We start from the raw sequence: 18,117 nt of genomic DNA on the forward strand, positions 1-18,117 counted from the left end.
CTGATATATCAGTGCACCTCTACCGTTCCCCACTTTGGCCCTTCCCCTGCACCAAAATCCAAATCATTCATCGCACTAGTTGAGAAGGGGTGACCCAAAATGTTATGACTAGTATGTGGAACCTTAACGAGAAGTACAAACTCAGCTCAGAAAACATAATATAAAACGTGTGTGTGTGTGTGTGTACACACACACACACACACACAGGTTTAAATGTTGTTTCAATTATAAATATATATTTGTGTATAAGTATGTAAAGAACATCTATATAAAACTCTCCAGCTCTGTTCTGTGGTATCTTATTTTTCTTCTCATTCATTTGATTTTGAGTTCTTTATCTCACTGACGAAATAAACTACTCCCTCGGTAAGTAATAAACATGCTGTTAATTGATTGCTTAGAATCTGAGAAACCAATGTATTCATTCTAATGAGATCATTTTTGGGTAGTGGTTCTCTGTATTTTGCTGTGAGAATGTCTAGAAAATGCCATGTACTTTCCTAATATGAAATGAGCCATTCCCCACCTCCCCACTCCAAAGAGGATACATTAGTTTTTAGTTCTTTGAGATGTATTATTTAAAACATGGAATTCACAAACCCCCTTACTTTGACATGCGGGTGTTTTGCACAGGTCGTTCCCCAGACACGTGCACAGCGCTCCTCTTTCCTATGTTCGTAGAACTCTGGGTTTTTGAGGATAGCCACCTTCCGCCCATTGTACTCAAGTGTGAATTCAGTGCATCCTTCCAGCCGTTTCTTATTTTCCGTTGAAATGGGCAGCACAATGGGAATGCTCAGATTAATTACACCATCTGTAAAGAAAGAACCATCTATTTTAATGTATTTTAAGATTAAAGTTTGTAAAGGGAGGGGGGAAGAAAAAGGAACATGAAAATGTTCTGAAACAGGATATCCTATTTTTGCATTATTAGGATACTTGGAAGAAGAGGGATAGATGGCTGACTGCGTGGAGAACAGCATATAACTAACAATATTAAACAATTTTAGAAACAGCTGCCACTAAACAAAGGGTATGTTTAATCAGGGGTTCTTGCATGCATGTAGCTACTCCAGTGAAGGCATCAAACATAGATGCACTGCACCAATGTAAGACAGGGCTTTGAACTGGTACAACCTGGTTTATATACCAACTCTGGGAACTCAATAAAAACAAAACAGTGATTCTACATGGCAGCATCTTTAAATTCTTCCTCTGAAAACAGTTCAAATGCCCTCAGTATCATCAGTATGAGGGAATGCAAAAGGTATTCATAACAGGCAAAGATTTAGGTATTTATTTATAAACTATATTTATTCTTTGCCCATTTTAGTCCTAGATAATTAATTAATAATAAATAATGAATAATAAAGATCCTTTTACCAGTTCCAGATATACTTCATTATTAAAATGTCTTCTGAACTCTTTAGTTTCTATTATTTAACCTCCAAAAATATTTTACATATTTCCCAGAGCTAGTTTTAATTCTTTTAAAATAGTCCCTAATAAGAAGCCTTATTAAGAGTTGTTTGAAATTCTGGTAAATTAGATGGACCAAGCCAGGCCACCTTTATCTAGTATTTAATTACTATATTGACAGATTACAAATACGCATGTTGCTCCTACAAAAATGAAAACATCCAAAAACAAACTCCACGCAAACAAAATAACAAAACCAAAACTAAAAAAACCCCTTCTGTTTTGGCATTAAAGTGCTAAAGATGGAGCAGGCTCACCTCTGCTCTTACTGTCTTCAACAGGAGCAGGAATCAGCCTGGAAAATCTAATTCAGCTCTTGCTGAATCAATGGAAGTACTTTCAATGATTTCAATAGGAGTTGGACTGGATGTATCCCTGACCATACTTCTGTTACCTAAGTGCTTCCTTCATACTCTCAGACTCAATGCAATTAGATCACAATGGGCATCTATACATGTGCTCTGGGGTGGGGTGGGGTGGGGAGGGGGGACACGATGCTTTAATTAGAGTGGCTCTGAGAGCTGCTCTAATTAAAGTGCTCATAGCGTCATGTGTATTCAGCATCCCGTGCTTCAAAATGCCAGTGGGGGTGATTTAACTAAAGCTTGTTTGATAAGCTTTAGTTAAAGCGCCCCCGCTGCCATTTTGCGATGCAGGAATGCTGAATACATGTGATGTAGAGGCTGCTGAAGCCTGCTATTTAGCACACTCCAGCAGACTCAATTAATTAGCAACCATTGGAGTAGAGCTCCATCTTGTATAGGAGCCCAATGATTGAATACACTTCATCTTTTTCAGGTTGCTTAGATGTCCTAACAAACTTCTGTCTAATATCAATTTCCACCCACAAAATGTCCTGTTGTAGAAATTTACTAATAACATCCCATTTCCAATAATTTCTACCTTAACAAGCAATATAAAAATCTCACTGAATGTTACTGTATCACCATCACTTGAATTGCCCCTTTTACTTCTCAGTGGTTAAAAAAGTAGTCACACATCATTTTTTTTCCTTCTTGATATCTTTATACACTTATTCCATACCTTACCTTTAAACAGTTTGCAGTTCAGTCCATTTTTTAGGTTAGTGTACAAGCAAGACTTTGATCTTTAATATTTCTTCCAGAGGTTTAATTATGTCATTCACAGTATTAATTAAAGATGTTTAATGTTCCTGTTTTTAACCTGAGGTTAGGGTTTTCCTATTTTTGCTGGGATATATGAATATGCACTACCAGTAAATAATAATATATCCCTCCTAATGGCTTACATTCATAAAAAAGAAACATTGAACAAATCAGCAAGTGTGATACTAAATGTGATAGGCTGACTATGAGACGCTAACGATTTTGGTCTGATTTTTACTCATGGTATTTAAAATCCTCCAGAATTTTATATTTATCTCTAATACACTAAATGTCTATCATTCATCAAAATGAATAACAAATTTAAATTCATGCATGATCAGATGCTTAAAAATGTGGTCATGTGTGATCCAATCAGGTAAGTTTTCCTTCCTTTAAATCTTCCTGTCTGATAGACTTTATCATGATTTTGAAAATACATTTAAAAAAAATGCAATCCACATCAAGTCTACTCATCAAATAGAAACATTTAATGTGCACTAGTTGGTTTGAAAAGCCAATGTGGAAAAAAAATTAACATATTAAACAAATACTTTGGGGCTTAGGGATTTCCATTTTCACTTTCAACTTTCAAATACAATAAAGAAAATAGCAATAAGTTATGATATTACCATGTACAACTTATATAAGTTATACAATTAGCATTCTCACAAACCCAGTCAATATTGGGGCTTGGGGTTACTGTATAACTGGTTGGATCAACAAACTAGTGCTTATACCAGTCTTCTAATTTGGATTTCATTTTGACAGAGTATTTAACCATTTTATGATAAAATCTCTAACTATAGTAATTTCCATGCCATCTGGAAAATAATTATATACATACCAACTACAGACATACCGCATGTACCCTTTCCTGGAGGAATACAAATACGATTAACATGCATGTTTAACTCTCCCCTCCCCCTGCAAAGCAACAAACCAAAACAAAAACCAAAAAAACCCAGCAACTGTATTGTTACAGTGTTAGGAATCAAATAATTAATTTTAAATCCCACACAGGTATGGCATAATTTTATTGTAGGTGTTTTCTTTTTTAACCTCTTTTTCTTTCAATGCAAATATTAGATTTACAATTGATGGTTAATCTTTTCATTTGCTCTTTTAGGAACATGTACTGCATTCATTCCAAACAAACTGAATATTCAAGAATCCATAGCAGGCAAAGTGTTGAAAGCACTATGTGCCTATTGCATATTGTGGTATCTCACCTTCCCTGGTTCTCCACAGCCCCGACTCAAGGAGCTAGCATCCAGTTCTGCTCCTGAGAGACAGACTTTACCTCTGGTCAGACAATCTAGTGCAACCCACAATTTGAAGCAGCAGAGTAGGCAGTATCTTCAGAGTGAAGGCATTTGTTGGGCAAAGGCCGCCCAGCAAAAGGTTGTCTGTTCTACCCTCCCTCTGAAGGGGTTAAGCAGTACCTCCATTCTCAATCCAGCTCACATAGCCCTGCGCACCCACAAAAATGCTCAGCTGTTCCCTTTTCAGTCCCTCCATCTCCCCAAAGTTCCTCTACTTCTCTCAGTCTCCAGACTCTTCTGGCCAAGAGCTGACAGGTTACTTCCTCCAATTCTCCCATTACCATGTTTATCACACTTGGGGTGTGGGTGGCAGACATGGGAAAGGGGGGGAGGGAGAGAGGCATCTCACTTTCATTGCTATGTCAACAAAGCTATTCAAGACTGTTGGTGCTTAAAGTCCATTTGGTCTTGTCCTGTACCTAGCTAGATGTGGCACTTAATCCTTCATTCTCTGTGCACAAGTGAGTGGGGTAAACTGAGTCACACAAGCCTCTGGCTGCACAGAATAGAAAGGCAGCTGGATGCTTCTGTCAGAGAAGGTGTCTCTTCCAAGAGCTAAGTTAAGACTTAAGTGGCCCTACAGCTGCTGCTGCCAAATTAAGGGCTTTGGATCCTCATTTGCCATATATATAAAACTGGAATGGTTGCACAGCCAGGGAAGGATTAACCTGGCTCTTGGCAATGCCACCTCATCTCTGAGCAGCATCCTGCCAGGTGCTCTGTTACATGCGGCTAGAGACTTGAGCCTCCCTGCCTGCATTCTGGTACCCCAGGTTGCAAACACTATCAGGTACACTTCTGGGGAATATAAATCAGAGTGGCAGCAGAGGAGAAGGGGAGCTTAACCTGTGGTAGTCCTGCCAAAAATGTAGGCCACCATTGTTTTAAGGTTGTTTTCAAGTGTAATCATAAACAGTAAATCACAGTAAAACCAGCCAGGAGGTAACAGAGGTATGGGTTATAGTGAAGACATTTGCTCTGAGGGGAAAAGTTACAGCTAGAAGGTCAGTCAAAAAGATACTCAGGTTTATTAAAGCCACCTGCAAATCTAGAAACAAGGATTAAGACCACATGACCATTAGACTACAAAAACTATGCTTGCCATGTCCCAACAGCATGACTTTAGCCTTACATGTTTAATGCTAAATTATTTTAGTCTTGTCAGTATTTATACTAGACACTGAGCAAATCTACATGTGCAAATGCTGCAGGGTAGATTTACTTTAGAGTAAATTACTCTACAGTACAGTAAACCCACCCAGGGCAGGCGTCTACAGATGTAGGGATGCGGTAGAAGATCTGTTGCTCCTGGTAGTAGGCTGCTCCCTCCCTCTCTGGCCCTGCACTGAGCCCCTGCAGCAGTCAGGTGGAGCTCTAGGCTCCCCTCCGTGCTAGCCCAGGGGCTGGCAGGGAGCAGAGGGCCAGGAGACAGCTGTCTCTTGGTAGGGGCTGGGAGATTGCTCTCTGCTTCCAGGGGGCTGCCTGCTGCAAGGAGGCACCAGGGAGCATCTGCCTTTGGCTCCCCAGTAGGGGGCAGGGGATGTGGAAAGTGCTGCAGGGGAGAGGCAGGCTCCACAGTGCCTGCTCTGTGATTGTGATCAGGGAGTGGGGGCTGGGAGCTCCCTGCTGCGGAGGCACAGTCTCCACCAAGGCACTGGTACCTTGGCAGCAGGCAGCTCCCAGGGGCAGGGAACAATCTCCTGCCCCTTGCTGCCTGGCTGGCCAGGAGCAATGTTGCTTCTGATTGAGCATCCACATATGCCATAAAGTGCAGTAAGTAATTGAGAGTAAAGATGCTGCGTATATTTACAGGTAGCAAATGTATACGTGATTACAGCCAATTACTGCGCAGTAAGCGTCAGCATGTGTAGACAGTGACACTTACTGCAAAGTAATTAGCTGTAATCTCGAGTAAAGCATCTCATATAGATGTGCCCACTGGGGACAGAAACACAATCATTGCGAGTCTGATGAGCAGGATGTGTAGTTCTGAGTGTAAGCTACATACTGGTGATGCTGTAGTTCAAATGTCGACAGTCCAAACACATTGAAAAGGAATGGTACCAGCACTGAACTCAATTTACAGAAACTTTTACAGTCAAAATATACTCATCCTGTACAAGCTCTCATCACCTGATTTTGCCTCTCTCACTTACTGTCAGTATCATCTTATTATGTGAGTAGACACAATCAATGAAACTGAGTTATTATTCAACTCTGAAAAATGTAAAAAGCAAGAAATCATACCATTCAGCAGAGTCCCAAAATGGATCACTTGCAAGTATTCAATCTCACGCATAAATCCCTTCAGTGGTGTGGCCCAACCTTCACTCAGAACTTGGACCCACTGTAGGTCTAACTGAAAAGCAAATTCAGTTATATAATCAGACAACACCATCAAGGATGGTTTTCATCAGGCAGGGGAAAGCCTGAGCCTGTGCTTATCTGCTTATCTCCTCACACCTTGTGGCACCCTTCAAAGGATCTGGCATCACTGCAGGGCACTCTGGTTGAGAATCACTGGACAGGTTACATGAGACACTTACTGTGCATCAGCCTAATAACACTGCACAGTAGCATGTCACAGCGAAAACTATGCTAATAGCCTACTGCGCAGTATTAGGCTAATGTGCAGTAAGTGTCACTAAATAACCATGCACTCCTGCTACTGAGCAGTAAATCTAGGTACTGAACCTTTAATTAGTACTTTATTAAGGAAGTACTGAAGTAAATGTGCAGTATCTAAAGGTGCATTAATGAATGTGTAGATGGGCCCAGTGTCTTAAGCACATCTTTCATCCAGATGGATTTTCAAAGTCTTTTTAAGACTGTGGATCAAAAACTGTCCTCAGTTACATTCATGCAACCTTATTTGCTTCCATGATATTGCTAACAGTTGCACCTATAATTTGCTTACAATAAGAAAGGGCACAGAGGCAATTTTACAGGGAGAAAAAGCACCCATAATAAAAATGTGGGGCTGATACCCAACTAAAATTTTTGGCCAAATTATTGAAGCTTAGTGATACTTATAAGCCTTAGCATAAGCAAAATAGGCTGTAGCATACTAGAAGCTATACAAAAAATTCTGTCCATTTAGATATGTTCTTCAGAATAAATCTTTCAACTATATCTCAGCTTGAAAAGTTTTAATCACAAAGATTATTTTTCAATTGTCTTTGTGAGACTCTAAGAGTACTGGCAACAAATACTATTAAGTTGTCACTAGTCAAACTTAAGGGATGGAATATATGCTGTTCTTTGAAAGATTTATGTTGTAAATTTTGATCAACTTTATTTTAATCTGATTATATCATGGTAGAGAATTCTATTTTTGTATATAATGAATGCTTCTTTGGAAGATAAAATCAAGGTGGAAACAGAGGTAGTAAAAACATTGTTTCTATGATGCTAATCAGAACTGATGGACTAAATCTGAATTTCAAAGTCCTGGGTTTGTAGCATTTGAAAAAGGAGTTCCACAGTTAGGAATCAGACATCCCAAAACTAATGATATAACTGTAATAGTACAGTATCTACTAATACTAAAGAGAAACATAACACATAGAAAAAGTTATGCAAAAAGTATTTTTTTCCTATTTGTTTTGATTCATATCCTGTTGCTGTCATGTTACTACTTTTTTAATCAAATGCTAATCCTTTAACTAATCATATTCATATGATTTATAACAACCAGAAATCAAAGGAATTATGGACATATATTTGGTACTGCAACTTGTGCAGTAATTTCTTAACCTCTAAACCTAAGAGGTAAAATAAATTTTAAAAATGTCATTGCATTCACAATGCCCACCTTGGTAATCTCCAGAGCAGGCAGTGCATTAGCTTCTGCACGAGCCATGTCAATCTTATTTTCAGGTACAAACAATTCAAGAACATCCCTAATTGCAGTATTGGGAACAATGTTCTAAAAAAAAAAAAAAAATCAGTTAATGCCTTATTTTTAAGCAGAAATGATACCAGAAAGGAAACAACTGAAAACAGACTTTAGAATCAGCCAGTAGGCAGGGTGAGTAAAATATCACCTACTTGTGCTTGTAGCAACTCTACAACCTGCTGAATACAGTCATTCACTGTAGAAGTATTAGTTTTCAATACTAGATCAGGATGTTCTGGTTTCTCATATTCTGAGTCAATCCCAGTGAATCCTATGGACAAGTAAACCAAAACTAAATTGATTGATACAACACTCAGTATACTAAGTGTCAATAAAACTGTAGAAATGGCAAGGAAATAGACTGTCATGCAAGGTTTGCATGCTCAAAAATGGTCTTGACACTTCTTCTCATTCTATAAATAAAGCACTCAATAAAACCGGAGAATTATGATCTTCCATGCTACAAAAGAAACTTGTATTTGCTTACCTCTGGAGATCTGTTGAGGTCAGTACTGAAAAGACCATTTATTATATTGTCTGGAAAGCCAGAAACAAAAAAGAGGTATTTTTGAAGACAGAAGCAAGGGGTAAAGAAGTCTATTAGGGATCTGCAGGATTTAGAAGGTAGAAATTAGCTTATTTCTATTCCCCTCCTTTCCTTCATCTTCCACAGGTGGCTGACTTTCTTCCTTTAACTTGAAGAGGTAGCAACTCTGATTCTCTTTATCTTTGTCCACTATTGATGAGAAGAGAAGGGAGAGAATAAAAAGAAGATATTTTGATAGCATTAAAATAACTAATTAACTATCGTACCTTTGATTTCTCCAGCCCTTGCTTTTTTGTAAAGACCTTTCACATCCCTGCTTTCACAGATATTTAGAGGAGCATCTATAAAGATTTCAAAGAAGGGAAGTCCAGCAATTTCATGAATTTTCCTTGCATTTCGACGATCCTGTTATTAGCAAGAGGGGAGATCATAAGTCAATTCTCACTGAAATGTTGCTAACAGTTCTATTTGGCAACTAGCATCTGCCTGGAGTTGAATTTACCTATTAAAGGTATGGCCAAATTCATCCTCTTTATAATTTTATTTCATATGTAAAAATATATTCCAGTTAAGAAAAATGTATCTTTTGAATGTTTAATAAAAATCATTACTTTGATCTCAATTCTGTTTTTCATAGGTAATTTGGTATAGCCGAATCTTTAAATTTGAACAATTATTTGTTAAGTAACCTTTTAAAGAAAGAATGCTATAATTGGCTGCACTGACCTGACATTAGAAGACATTTGGTGTTATTATGACACATAATTAATTTTAAGTATAATAGAAATGAATTAGAATTATATCAATGTGATGTTAATATAAAAACCTAGAGTCTTTATTCCAGTTTTCCTTCTTTACAGAAACTTTTGATTATAAGTCTCTTCAGTGAGATTTTACACTTTTTTCACCTTTAAATAGAATCCAAGTTTTCTGTATATTTTTAAACATGAATATGTTATGCTAAATTGCTTTCTAGCAATTTGGACCTAGGAAATTTACTTTTGCATTCTTGTGAGTTTGTTTTTTTAAATGACAGGAGGGAAAAATTAAAAGGCATGTCTGCAACAATATAAATTACTCTGTTTAGAATTTTTCCTTTCTTCAAAATTACAGGAATATACCAGAATAGATTTCAATACATTTACCTTTGTAAAAGGGGAAATGAAACTAGTTATGCACACAAGACCAGCATCCGCAAAAAGCCTGGCAACCTCAGCAACACGTCGGATATTTTCTTCTCGGTCATCAGTTGAGAAACCCAAATTTTTATTTAGGCCATGCCGAACATTATCTCCATCCAGAGAGTAGCAAGGAATGCCATGGGACACCAGATACTCTTCCAGAGCAAAGCCAATGGTTGTCTTACCAGCACCAGAAAGACCTATTAGAGAGGACAGGCAAGCAATATGGAGGTTCATCTTCAGCATTAAAAAGAGAGAAAGCCAAAACTGTAGTCTAATCAACTTCTGGTTATGAGTAATTCAACAACAGCTTCTATACAACTATGCCTAGAGAAAACAGACTAGATACCTAAAACAGACTGGAAAATAAGGACAAACATTAGCCAAAATAAGATCATTCCTTCTCATTATAAAACCAAAAGAGAGGACTTTTTAAGGCACATTAACTCCATGAAGATTACTTCACAGAGATTCACAACATCATCCTGTTGGGGCTAATGCAGGTTTGGCACCCTACTTACCCCATGAGTGAGATTCACTCAGACCTCTTATATCTCAAGTGCTCTGCAGAATGCCAAGACAATTGGGACAGGAAATCTGTACCCGCACAGAGACGTACCATGGTGAGGTGCAGAACCTAATACTTCAATATTTTATGACACTCAAAGGCCCTATATTAGGTACAATGCCAACCACTTCTTGTACCAAATCCATCTCTCTATACATACTTTAGACAGCACGTAAGCAGTCCCTAGTATCTGTGTTGGAGAAAGAAAGGCTGGCTTGAGACAATATGGTCCATTTGATTTTCATTAGATGGTCAACTAACAGACAAGGACTAAGTACAGACAGTCAAAAAGCCCAAGGCTGAATGGATTCAACCTTCACAGGCTGGTCTAAGCTGCATAGATTAAACAGATAAGCAAGTGACCAGACATTTACTTTTGATTCCAGAAATGTAGCCACATGCCTGCAGTGGCCCAAGGTAGAAGCTGGAGGGTGCTAGAGTGAGCCCCCGCTTCCCTTCCGTAGCAGCTGCAAGGCTGGCAGGAAGCTGAGCTGGGGCAGGGGGTGTGGCCAGGCCCTGACAAGCTGCTGAGTATGACTGGGGAGGGGTTTAAACCCCCCCCCGGCTGACAGAGACCCCAGCTGGGGTGTGCCTGGAGGGAAAAGGGGGAAGCAGCCCTTGCCAGGTTTGTCCCCAAGGGAAGGGGGCATAGCCAGACACTGGCCAGAGCAGCAGCTCAGGCAAAGAAAGGGAGAGATGGGGTTTAAACCTCCCACCTCCCTTGTCTCCTACTGGCATGGGGACGCCAGCCAGGGTTTGCCTGGCTTTTTGCCCCAGTGACCGTTCATTTGTTGGGGGGCATGGCCAGAGCTGGCCTGGGCATTGCCTTAGGTGAAGGGAGGAGCAGAGAGGGGGATTAAACTCCCCTGTCTCCCCTCTCTCCCACCAGCATGGGGACCCCAGAAGAGTTTAATTCCCCTGCCTGTCCTCCCTCTGCCTGAGGTACTGCCCAGGCTGGCTCCAGCCATGCTTCCCACCATGTGAGTGGCCAGCAGGGTGGAAAGTTAGGAAGACCCCAGCTGGGGTCCTTGTGTCAGCAGGATAGAGGGGAAACAGGCCAGAGCCAGCCTGAGGTGCTGCCTGGGCTGGCTCTGGCCATGCCTGAGCCACTAGAGCAGCAAGCAGGGAGAAAACCTGCGCAGACCTGAGGTGGAGTCCCATGTGGGTGGGAGAGTGGAGGTAGGGGGGTTTAATCCCCCTCCCTTCCCCTGAGCCTGCTGGCCCATGCCCCATCCCCTCCACTCTAGCAGGGAAAAGTCTGGCAGGAGCTGCTCTGCCCACACTAGACAGACAGGGTGTGCCAGCTGGGTTTCCCACCCCCAACCCCATGTCAGTCAGCCCTTACTGTTCCAGCTAGGGAGCAGAGAGGTAGGGCTAACCCTGTTCTTCTCAAGCAGACAGCACAGCCCAGCCCAGCCCAGGGCTGCAAATCATGCTAGGATACTGGGGCACTGATTTAACTTGAACCAGGAAGGGGTCTGGGACAGAAGTTCCATAAACCAGTTTGACCTAAATCAGTTAAGTCCGATACTACATTCAGTCAGGTTTATCTGAAACCAGTTTTGGCCATTTTGAAACCAGTTTATGTGCACTGAACTTCTGTTCTGTTATAGGTTTAAACCAGTGTCTGATCACTTAAACTGGTGTATGTGTAACGTCTGTCCCTAGCCCTGTTGTGTTACAGGTTTGAACTTGTTTCTGATCACTTATATTGGTTTATGTGTAATTTCTGTCCCTAGCCAAGGACTATTGTTAATCTAGGAAAGCTGTCTAAAGGGCCTCAGATATACTTACATTTTTTAGCCCATTCTTTTAATATTAAAGTAACAGACAGTCACTATTTCTTTTAGCATAAGCAGTAATCAGTAGCATAACTAGGGTGGGCTGACAGGGGAAACTGCCCCAGGCACTGACTTGTGGGGGGAGGTTAAAAAAAAAAGAGCTGTTGCTGGCAGCCACATGATTGCAATTGCTCCAGTCACTTCTGGAAGTAAAATAATTAGCAGTACTAATATAAACACCGACACATGGAGTTTCTAAAATGAAAATACTTTGGACTTTCCAATTCGCTGGAAAATATTTTGAAATTTCCCATAAACTGGAAATTCCGAGCTCCTGACATCTCTGCTTGGTTTATTGACTTGTGTTTACGGGTTTCAAGTTGCAATTATCCACCAGTAATAAGCAATATTTCCACATTCATTTTCAGTCATAATAAGGATTACAATACCTGTTAGCCAAACTGTGCAGCCTCGAAATCCACCTCTCGTACCCACAATTTGTCCTCTCTTACTCCTGCTGACATGATGAGCTTGATAAATCACATTAGTGGATCTTGGGAGAGCCTACAAACACATACACAAACACTTTATTGTTGTGTTTCATATTGTAGAACAGAAAATTTCAACAAGAATTAACATAAAATAAAACATCAAAATTCAATCAAAAACTGTTATCTATAGTAAAGCCCAGAAAAATGTTTTTGAGTAAATAGTGCACAGATTTATAGAGAACTTCAGCAGTTGTACAGAAAGGGGTAAAATAATAAGTAAGATATTTTTGTTTGGTTCTATATAGATGTGGAGTGACACAGAGAGCAGGGACAAGGGCTTAGGAAAGTGGGGACGGGAACTGGGAATGGCAGGGATGAGAAGAATGTGACCGAGAGTAGGGAACGTGACAAGAAAGACAATAATTAGGATAGAGTCTGGAGGAAATAGACTGGGCCTGAGAGGAAAAGCCTGATGGGAAGAAATGGTATGGAATCTTGAATTGAGGACTGTATTATGCCATACACACAAGAGGTATGAATTAAAGTTGAACCAGCAATTTTTCTTTTTATATTTTCTAATATTGGAGTGCTAGACTTTACAACTACAATTTAAGTTTTTTTGTTTATGGAAACTACACATATATAATTTCAAGTAACTAGGCCTTCAGACTTCTGAATAAGGGTCTCCAGTTTAGCAATGTAATATTTTATCTATTGTGGTAAATCAGACACTGTATCATGGTCATTAAAGAAAGGAGGTCATTATTTATAGGCATATATAGGCATCTGCCTGTCTCACAAGACAACAGATTTGTACCAAATGAGGCATCAGCTCATTAAACATCTGTGTGTGTGTGGTTGTAGAGCCCAATTCTTGAATGACAGTCCCTTCACTTATCGCATATGAAGCTCATATCTAACAGTCCTGAATGTGATGTGGGTTTCTTCCTGAGGTTTCTTCTTTCCTCAGCCTGCTGGGCTCTTCTTTCATCCAGTGCCTTCATTCCATGCTTAATAGACAATTTGCAAGTGCTTAAATCCTCAGCAATCTTCTTTCAGTAATTTGGCTCAGGGTTCATTGCCTTCATATCTGTCTTGCAAACATCTTTGAAATGGAGATAAGAATAACTATGTGGTCTTCTTCTTTTTGTAAAGAGTTCTCCATACAAGCGATCACCATACAAGGCCTTTGTTTATCCTCAGTATAAACTTGCATTGGTGCTGTTCTATTAATTGGACCATGGGCCTAAGAAAACAGCTTGTGTTCAAATGCCTTTACCACTGAATGTTGGCTTCTCATTAGGGCTGGGTTTCCTATTGAGCCAAAGAAAAAGCTTCAGGGCTAGGGACAGACATTCAAATAGCTGAAGCCTAAATTGATTCAGACTTTGTAGGTTAGTCAAACCTGGCTAAGTTGAACCAATTTGCAAGTGAACAGACATTCAGGATGTGCAGGCACATGCCTGCAGTGGCTCAGGCCAGAAGCCAAGGGGCATTAGAGTGTGTCCTCAGCTGCAGGGAAGCTGTGTTGGGGGAAGGGGTGTGGCCAGCCCCTGTCAGTAGTCTCAAGTGAACTGGCCAGGGAGAGGGTTTCATTCAGCGGCAGGGGTGGGGGCATGGCCACAGGCTGGCTGGCATGGCCCTGTTAAGTGACGAGGCAAGGAGGGTGGTTATTTCCCCCCCCCCTCCAGCGTCTGGTGGAGGGGGCAGGGAAGGAGCTTATTCCGCTGCTTGCCCTATGCAGTGATTGATCAGTGACAGCAGTGGTCACAGTGGGTGGACCCCAGCTGTAGTTCCCTGGGGACAGAGCGGGGAATAAACCCCCTCCCCACCCCATCTGCCACAGGGGCCATGTTGGCCAGCCTCTGGCCATGCCCAGGGCCCTGCTGCTGCTGCAGTGAGGGGGGACTGCCAAGTGGACCCCAGGAGCAGGGAATTAAACCCCCTCCCTGGCCAGTTTACTTGAGGCTGCTGCCGGGGCTGGTTCTGCCCTCGCTGCTGGAGCAGTGAGCAGCAAAATGCCTGGCAAGTCCATGCTGGTGGAACATGGGAGGGAAGGAGGGAAAAGACCACTTCCCTGCCCCCTTTGCATTGTGGGGGGGGCGGCGTCTGGCCATGCCATCGCCCTTGCCCACCCCTGCTCCAGCTAGGCAGCAGAGGGACAGGGCCAGCCCTGCTCTGCTGGAGCAGAGAGCACAGCCCCTCCCCCCTCTTGGGCTGCAGAGCATGCTGGGATGCTGGGGGACTCTGGTTTAACTTAAACCAGGAACGGACCTGGGACAGAAGTTCCATAAAGCAGTTTGAGCTCAATCAGTTAAGTCTGATACTACATTCAACCAGGTTTATCCTAAACTGTATTTGGCCATTTTGAAACTGGTTTCTGTGCACTGAGCTTATTTTCTGTTAAAGGTTTAAACCAGTTTCTGTGTAACTTCTGTCCCTAGCCCAGGAGTCTGAAGGGAAAAACCATACAAATATTTTCTCCCAAGGAGATCTGGATGATCATTTACACAACGTTTAGTGTACTGCATATGGAACAAGGAGCTCTTAAATTTCACCATAATGTTCCACCTAGTGTTGTAAAAATATTTATACTTCTCCTAGGATTAAAGAGGGAAAGTGTTAACATTTTGTTTGCCCCAGATAATTTCAGAAAAAAGAAAAAAAGAGTCAGCCACAAGAAAATAAAATGGAAGAAGTATTTTAAACATGTTGGCCAGGCAGACAGTTAATTTGTTCTGATTCTGAGATCAGTAACAGTCTTACGATTCAGCAACAGAATACACATCTATTTGGAAAAATCAATATTTAGTAATAACAGATGAGTTTGCTCCTCTAAAATTCAGACAAAAAGTTTTCAGTAACAAAGAAGTCATTCCTTTTCCTGCTCCCCATTTACTCTGCCTTTCCTCAGAGAGACTAGCCTAACAATTCTGAGAAAAATAATCAGTTTCTCACTTATTTAAAATGTTTTGGTTAAAAGATTTCAAAAGCCGACTTTCTTTTTTTACACCTGAAAATTCTGGGTGCAGTCTTATACTTGCAATTTTTTAGGAGTAAAAGGGACTGATCATCTTGGACTAACTAGGATAGTCCCAAATTTCAGGACAATGTCCCAGTTTCCCCAAGGACTCACTGATCATCTTGGACTGATAATGCTGCTTCCCAAAGCAATATTTCCACATTGCATAGTTGCATTCTTATGGTACTGCACCTCGGCTACTTAGTTATGCTCCTCTCCAGAATTAACAATGTGTCTACAGTGATGCATTAGGACAGCAATAATAACCAAAAAGAGAGATATAAACTACTTCAATGGGAGGTTTGTGGAGCATCCAGGATTTTGCTCCCTGAAAGGTGGCTGCTTTATTTATGGCACAACTACTGTTACATTCTTATATCTGACCTACAGGCATTTTTAATATCCAAGTGCCAATAACTGAGTGTACAACGGACAGACACAGAAGTTAGAAGGTGTCAGCAATGCTTGCCAGAAGCAGGCTGGAATGGCCTAGCCTGGGTCCGAGGCAGTCCAGTACTGCTTCTCTGCACTGTCTGAGGTGCAGTGCAGGGAAGCTCCCTGCTGCCCCGCCACCTGGCCCCGGTGCAGGAAAAGCCTCCCATTGATGAACTCTGTGGAGGACACCCTGCTCTCTGTGGGCCAGATCCAGCCCATGGGCCATTAGTTGCCCATCCCTGAAATAAGGCATTGAGGAAATGGAGGAAACTGAGTGGAGTGATTTGTGACAAGAAAGTGCCAATTCATCTGAAGGAAAAAAATCCACAAGACAGTGGTGTTATTGTAGGGATGGAGTTGCTGGGCAGTGAAGAAACAACATTTATCCATGGAGGTGTTAGAGATGAAGATGTTCAGGTGGATCGGGAAGTCAGCAGCAGAGCCTAACAAGCAGAGTTGGTGCCCAGTGGGGCGCAGGTTCCTAGAGCAGGAGCAGAGGGTAGGGGCATTTTGAAACCGGGGGGTAGTCCAGAGAGCAGAGCAGGGCCAGGCATGGGTCCAAGGGAGGGGAAGGTGTACAGGTTCCAAGAGCAGGGGCAGGGGGGCAGCAGTCTTACCCATGCTAGGAACTCCTCAACACACAAAGATGATATCAATAAAGGAAAAACTGGGCAGACTACAAGTACTTAGAATAGGGGGGGAAATCCTCCCAGATTGCAAGATATGATAAATTCCTATTCTCAGATCCATGATACTGTCTCATGACATGATGGGAAGTCCCAGAAGTAAAAAATTTTGAAAGCTGCTGTTTTAACCAGTGGGAGATACATTCAGCCCTGATGGGATTCAACAGGCCTCCTGTTCTCACTCTCAGTTCCCATTTTAATTGCCATAGCTCACAGAACAGATGGTTGCTAGCAACTGATTGCTTCTCCTTCAGCAGTTACTTCACTGGTTAAAACAAACTGTTTTGGAGCCTTTGTGTGGCTATTACTGAGGCTGAGTACATTTGCCTTTTTCTTTGTTTTAAAGCACGTTTTTTGCTCCTTGTCCTTGTTGAAGGAAGGAATCAGTAAATGTCACCATCTGATAAACACCAGCACATCAATGCTTCTGACCAATGCTCAGATACAGAATTCTTCCCCAGTTAATTGCTCAATATTAAAAAAATGTAATGCTGGATGTTTTGAGAGATTTGGACCACAGCATTTTAGCAAGTGCTAAATGGACATGGCATCTAAAATTAAATCTGTCATAGTATTAACTATACCTGAGGTCAAAAAGTCATATTTATTTTGAAATACCAAAGTTCGTCACAATTTACAGAACAGCATCAATTGTTGATGACTATTCCTAATTCAATAGAGCACAGAACCACTAAATCCAGGTCCAAATTTACCATTTTCTACAGTTTGGAAGCTACTGTTACTGTTAACTTAGAACTACCAACACTGCAGCACAAAGCTCACCTGACACTTCATCCTTAAGCCTGCCAGTTCCTAAAGTTTCCCTTCTGCAAAGAAAGTCTACCTCAAATAGGAACTCCCTCATGAAAATATATTATACAGCTGTCCCAGGACTAGGCCAGCAGAGAAATATTCCCTACAATATCCTAGTATTAAGAGTACATTAGCTGCATATCCATCCAATGGAACAAAAGAATCAAACTTGTATGAATATATTGAATGCATGATTGGCACTGGTAGTGCATGCAACTGTGAAGAAAACTTCCAGAGAGTATATTGACTGTAGCCTGTTTTATAAAGCTGCAAAACTATAATAAAGCCCCAATCTATTGAAGACTTTATATGCATGACTAACTTTATACACTAGAAACAGCCCAAATAATGTATGTAAGATTAATTATAAAGAATGAAGTTAGGCAGATGAGAGAGCTTCTCAAACTGCATACATTTTGCAGGATCTGTGCCTAATTTTAGAAAATATTAAAGAACAAATTGCTAACGCCAAGCCAACATGATAACGCAGAAAAGGCTGACTATAACTCCCAGTAAAGAGGAAACAAACTTCCATAGATTTCAGTGGGTTCTGAATTGGGCGTGTCCTGTAGTTTTTGCACATTTAAAACTGTCATTTGCCTTTAATGGAATTACAGAAAGTCTACAGATTCAGGGCTAATGTCAATTCTCGCTACTGCATTCTTAGCAATAAACTTTCTGACCATAAAGTGGTTTTCATTTAATCGCTATTTAATAACAAAAACATAACAGTGTTCTGATTAAGTATTTCACATTTTCTTTATTCC

The 18,117-nt window shown here is 41.0% G+C and overlaps 1 protein-coding gene across 3 annotated transcripts in view; it reads right to left on the minus strand.

The window, feature by feature from the left end:
* Positions 1-18,117, minus strand: part of LOC109290931 (bifunctional 3'-phosphoadenosine 5'-phosphosulfate synthase 2) — a 127,122-nt gene that overhangs the window by 9,863 nt on the left and 99,142 nt on the right. Inside the window, exons 4-11 of one of the 3 annotated variants that reach the window (XM_019507755.1) lie at positions 12,353-12,467; positions 9,519-9,754; positions 8,640-8,778; positions 7,979-8,097; positions 7,743-7,856; positions 6,176-6,287; positions 3,475-3,480; positions 609-814 (exon numbers count right to left, since the gene is read on the minus strand). In XM_019507755.1, the coding sequence (XP_019363300.1) occupies positions 609-814; positions 3,475-3,480; positions 6,176-6,287; positions 7,743-7,856; positions 7,979-8,097; positions 8,640-8,778; positions 9,519-9,754; positions 12,353-12,467 (1,047 nt within the window). Of the gene's footprint in view, positions 1-608; positions 815-3,450; positions 3,481-6,175; positions 6,288-7,742; positions 7,857-7,978; positions 8,098-8,639; positions 8,779-9,518; positions 9,755-12,352; positions 12,468-18,117 lie in introns of all 3 variants that reach the window. The other 2 variants (XM_019507754.1, XM_019507756.1) reach the window with 2 other exon arrangements.

The sequence above is a fragment of the Gavialis gangeticus genome, unplaced genomic scaffold (assembly GCF_001723915.1).
Source record: "Gavialis gangeticus isolate Ggan-Ray unplaced genomic scaffold, GavGan_comp1, whole genome shotgun sequence".
Taxonomy (NCBI): domain Eukaryota; kingdom Metazoa; phylum Chordata; order Crocodylia; family Gavialidae; genus Gavialis; species Gavialis gangeticus.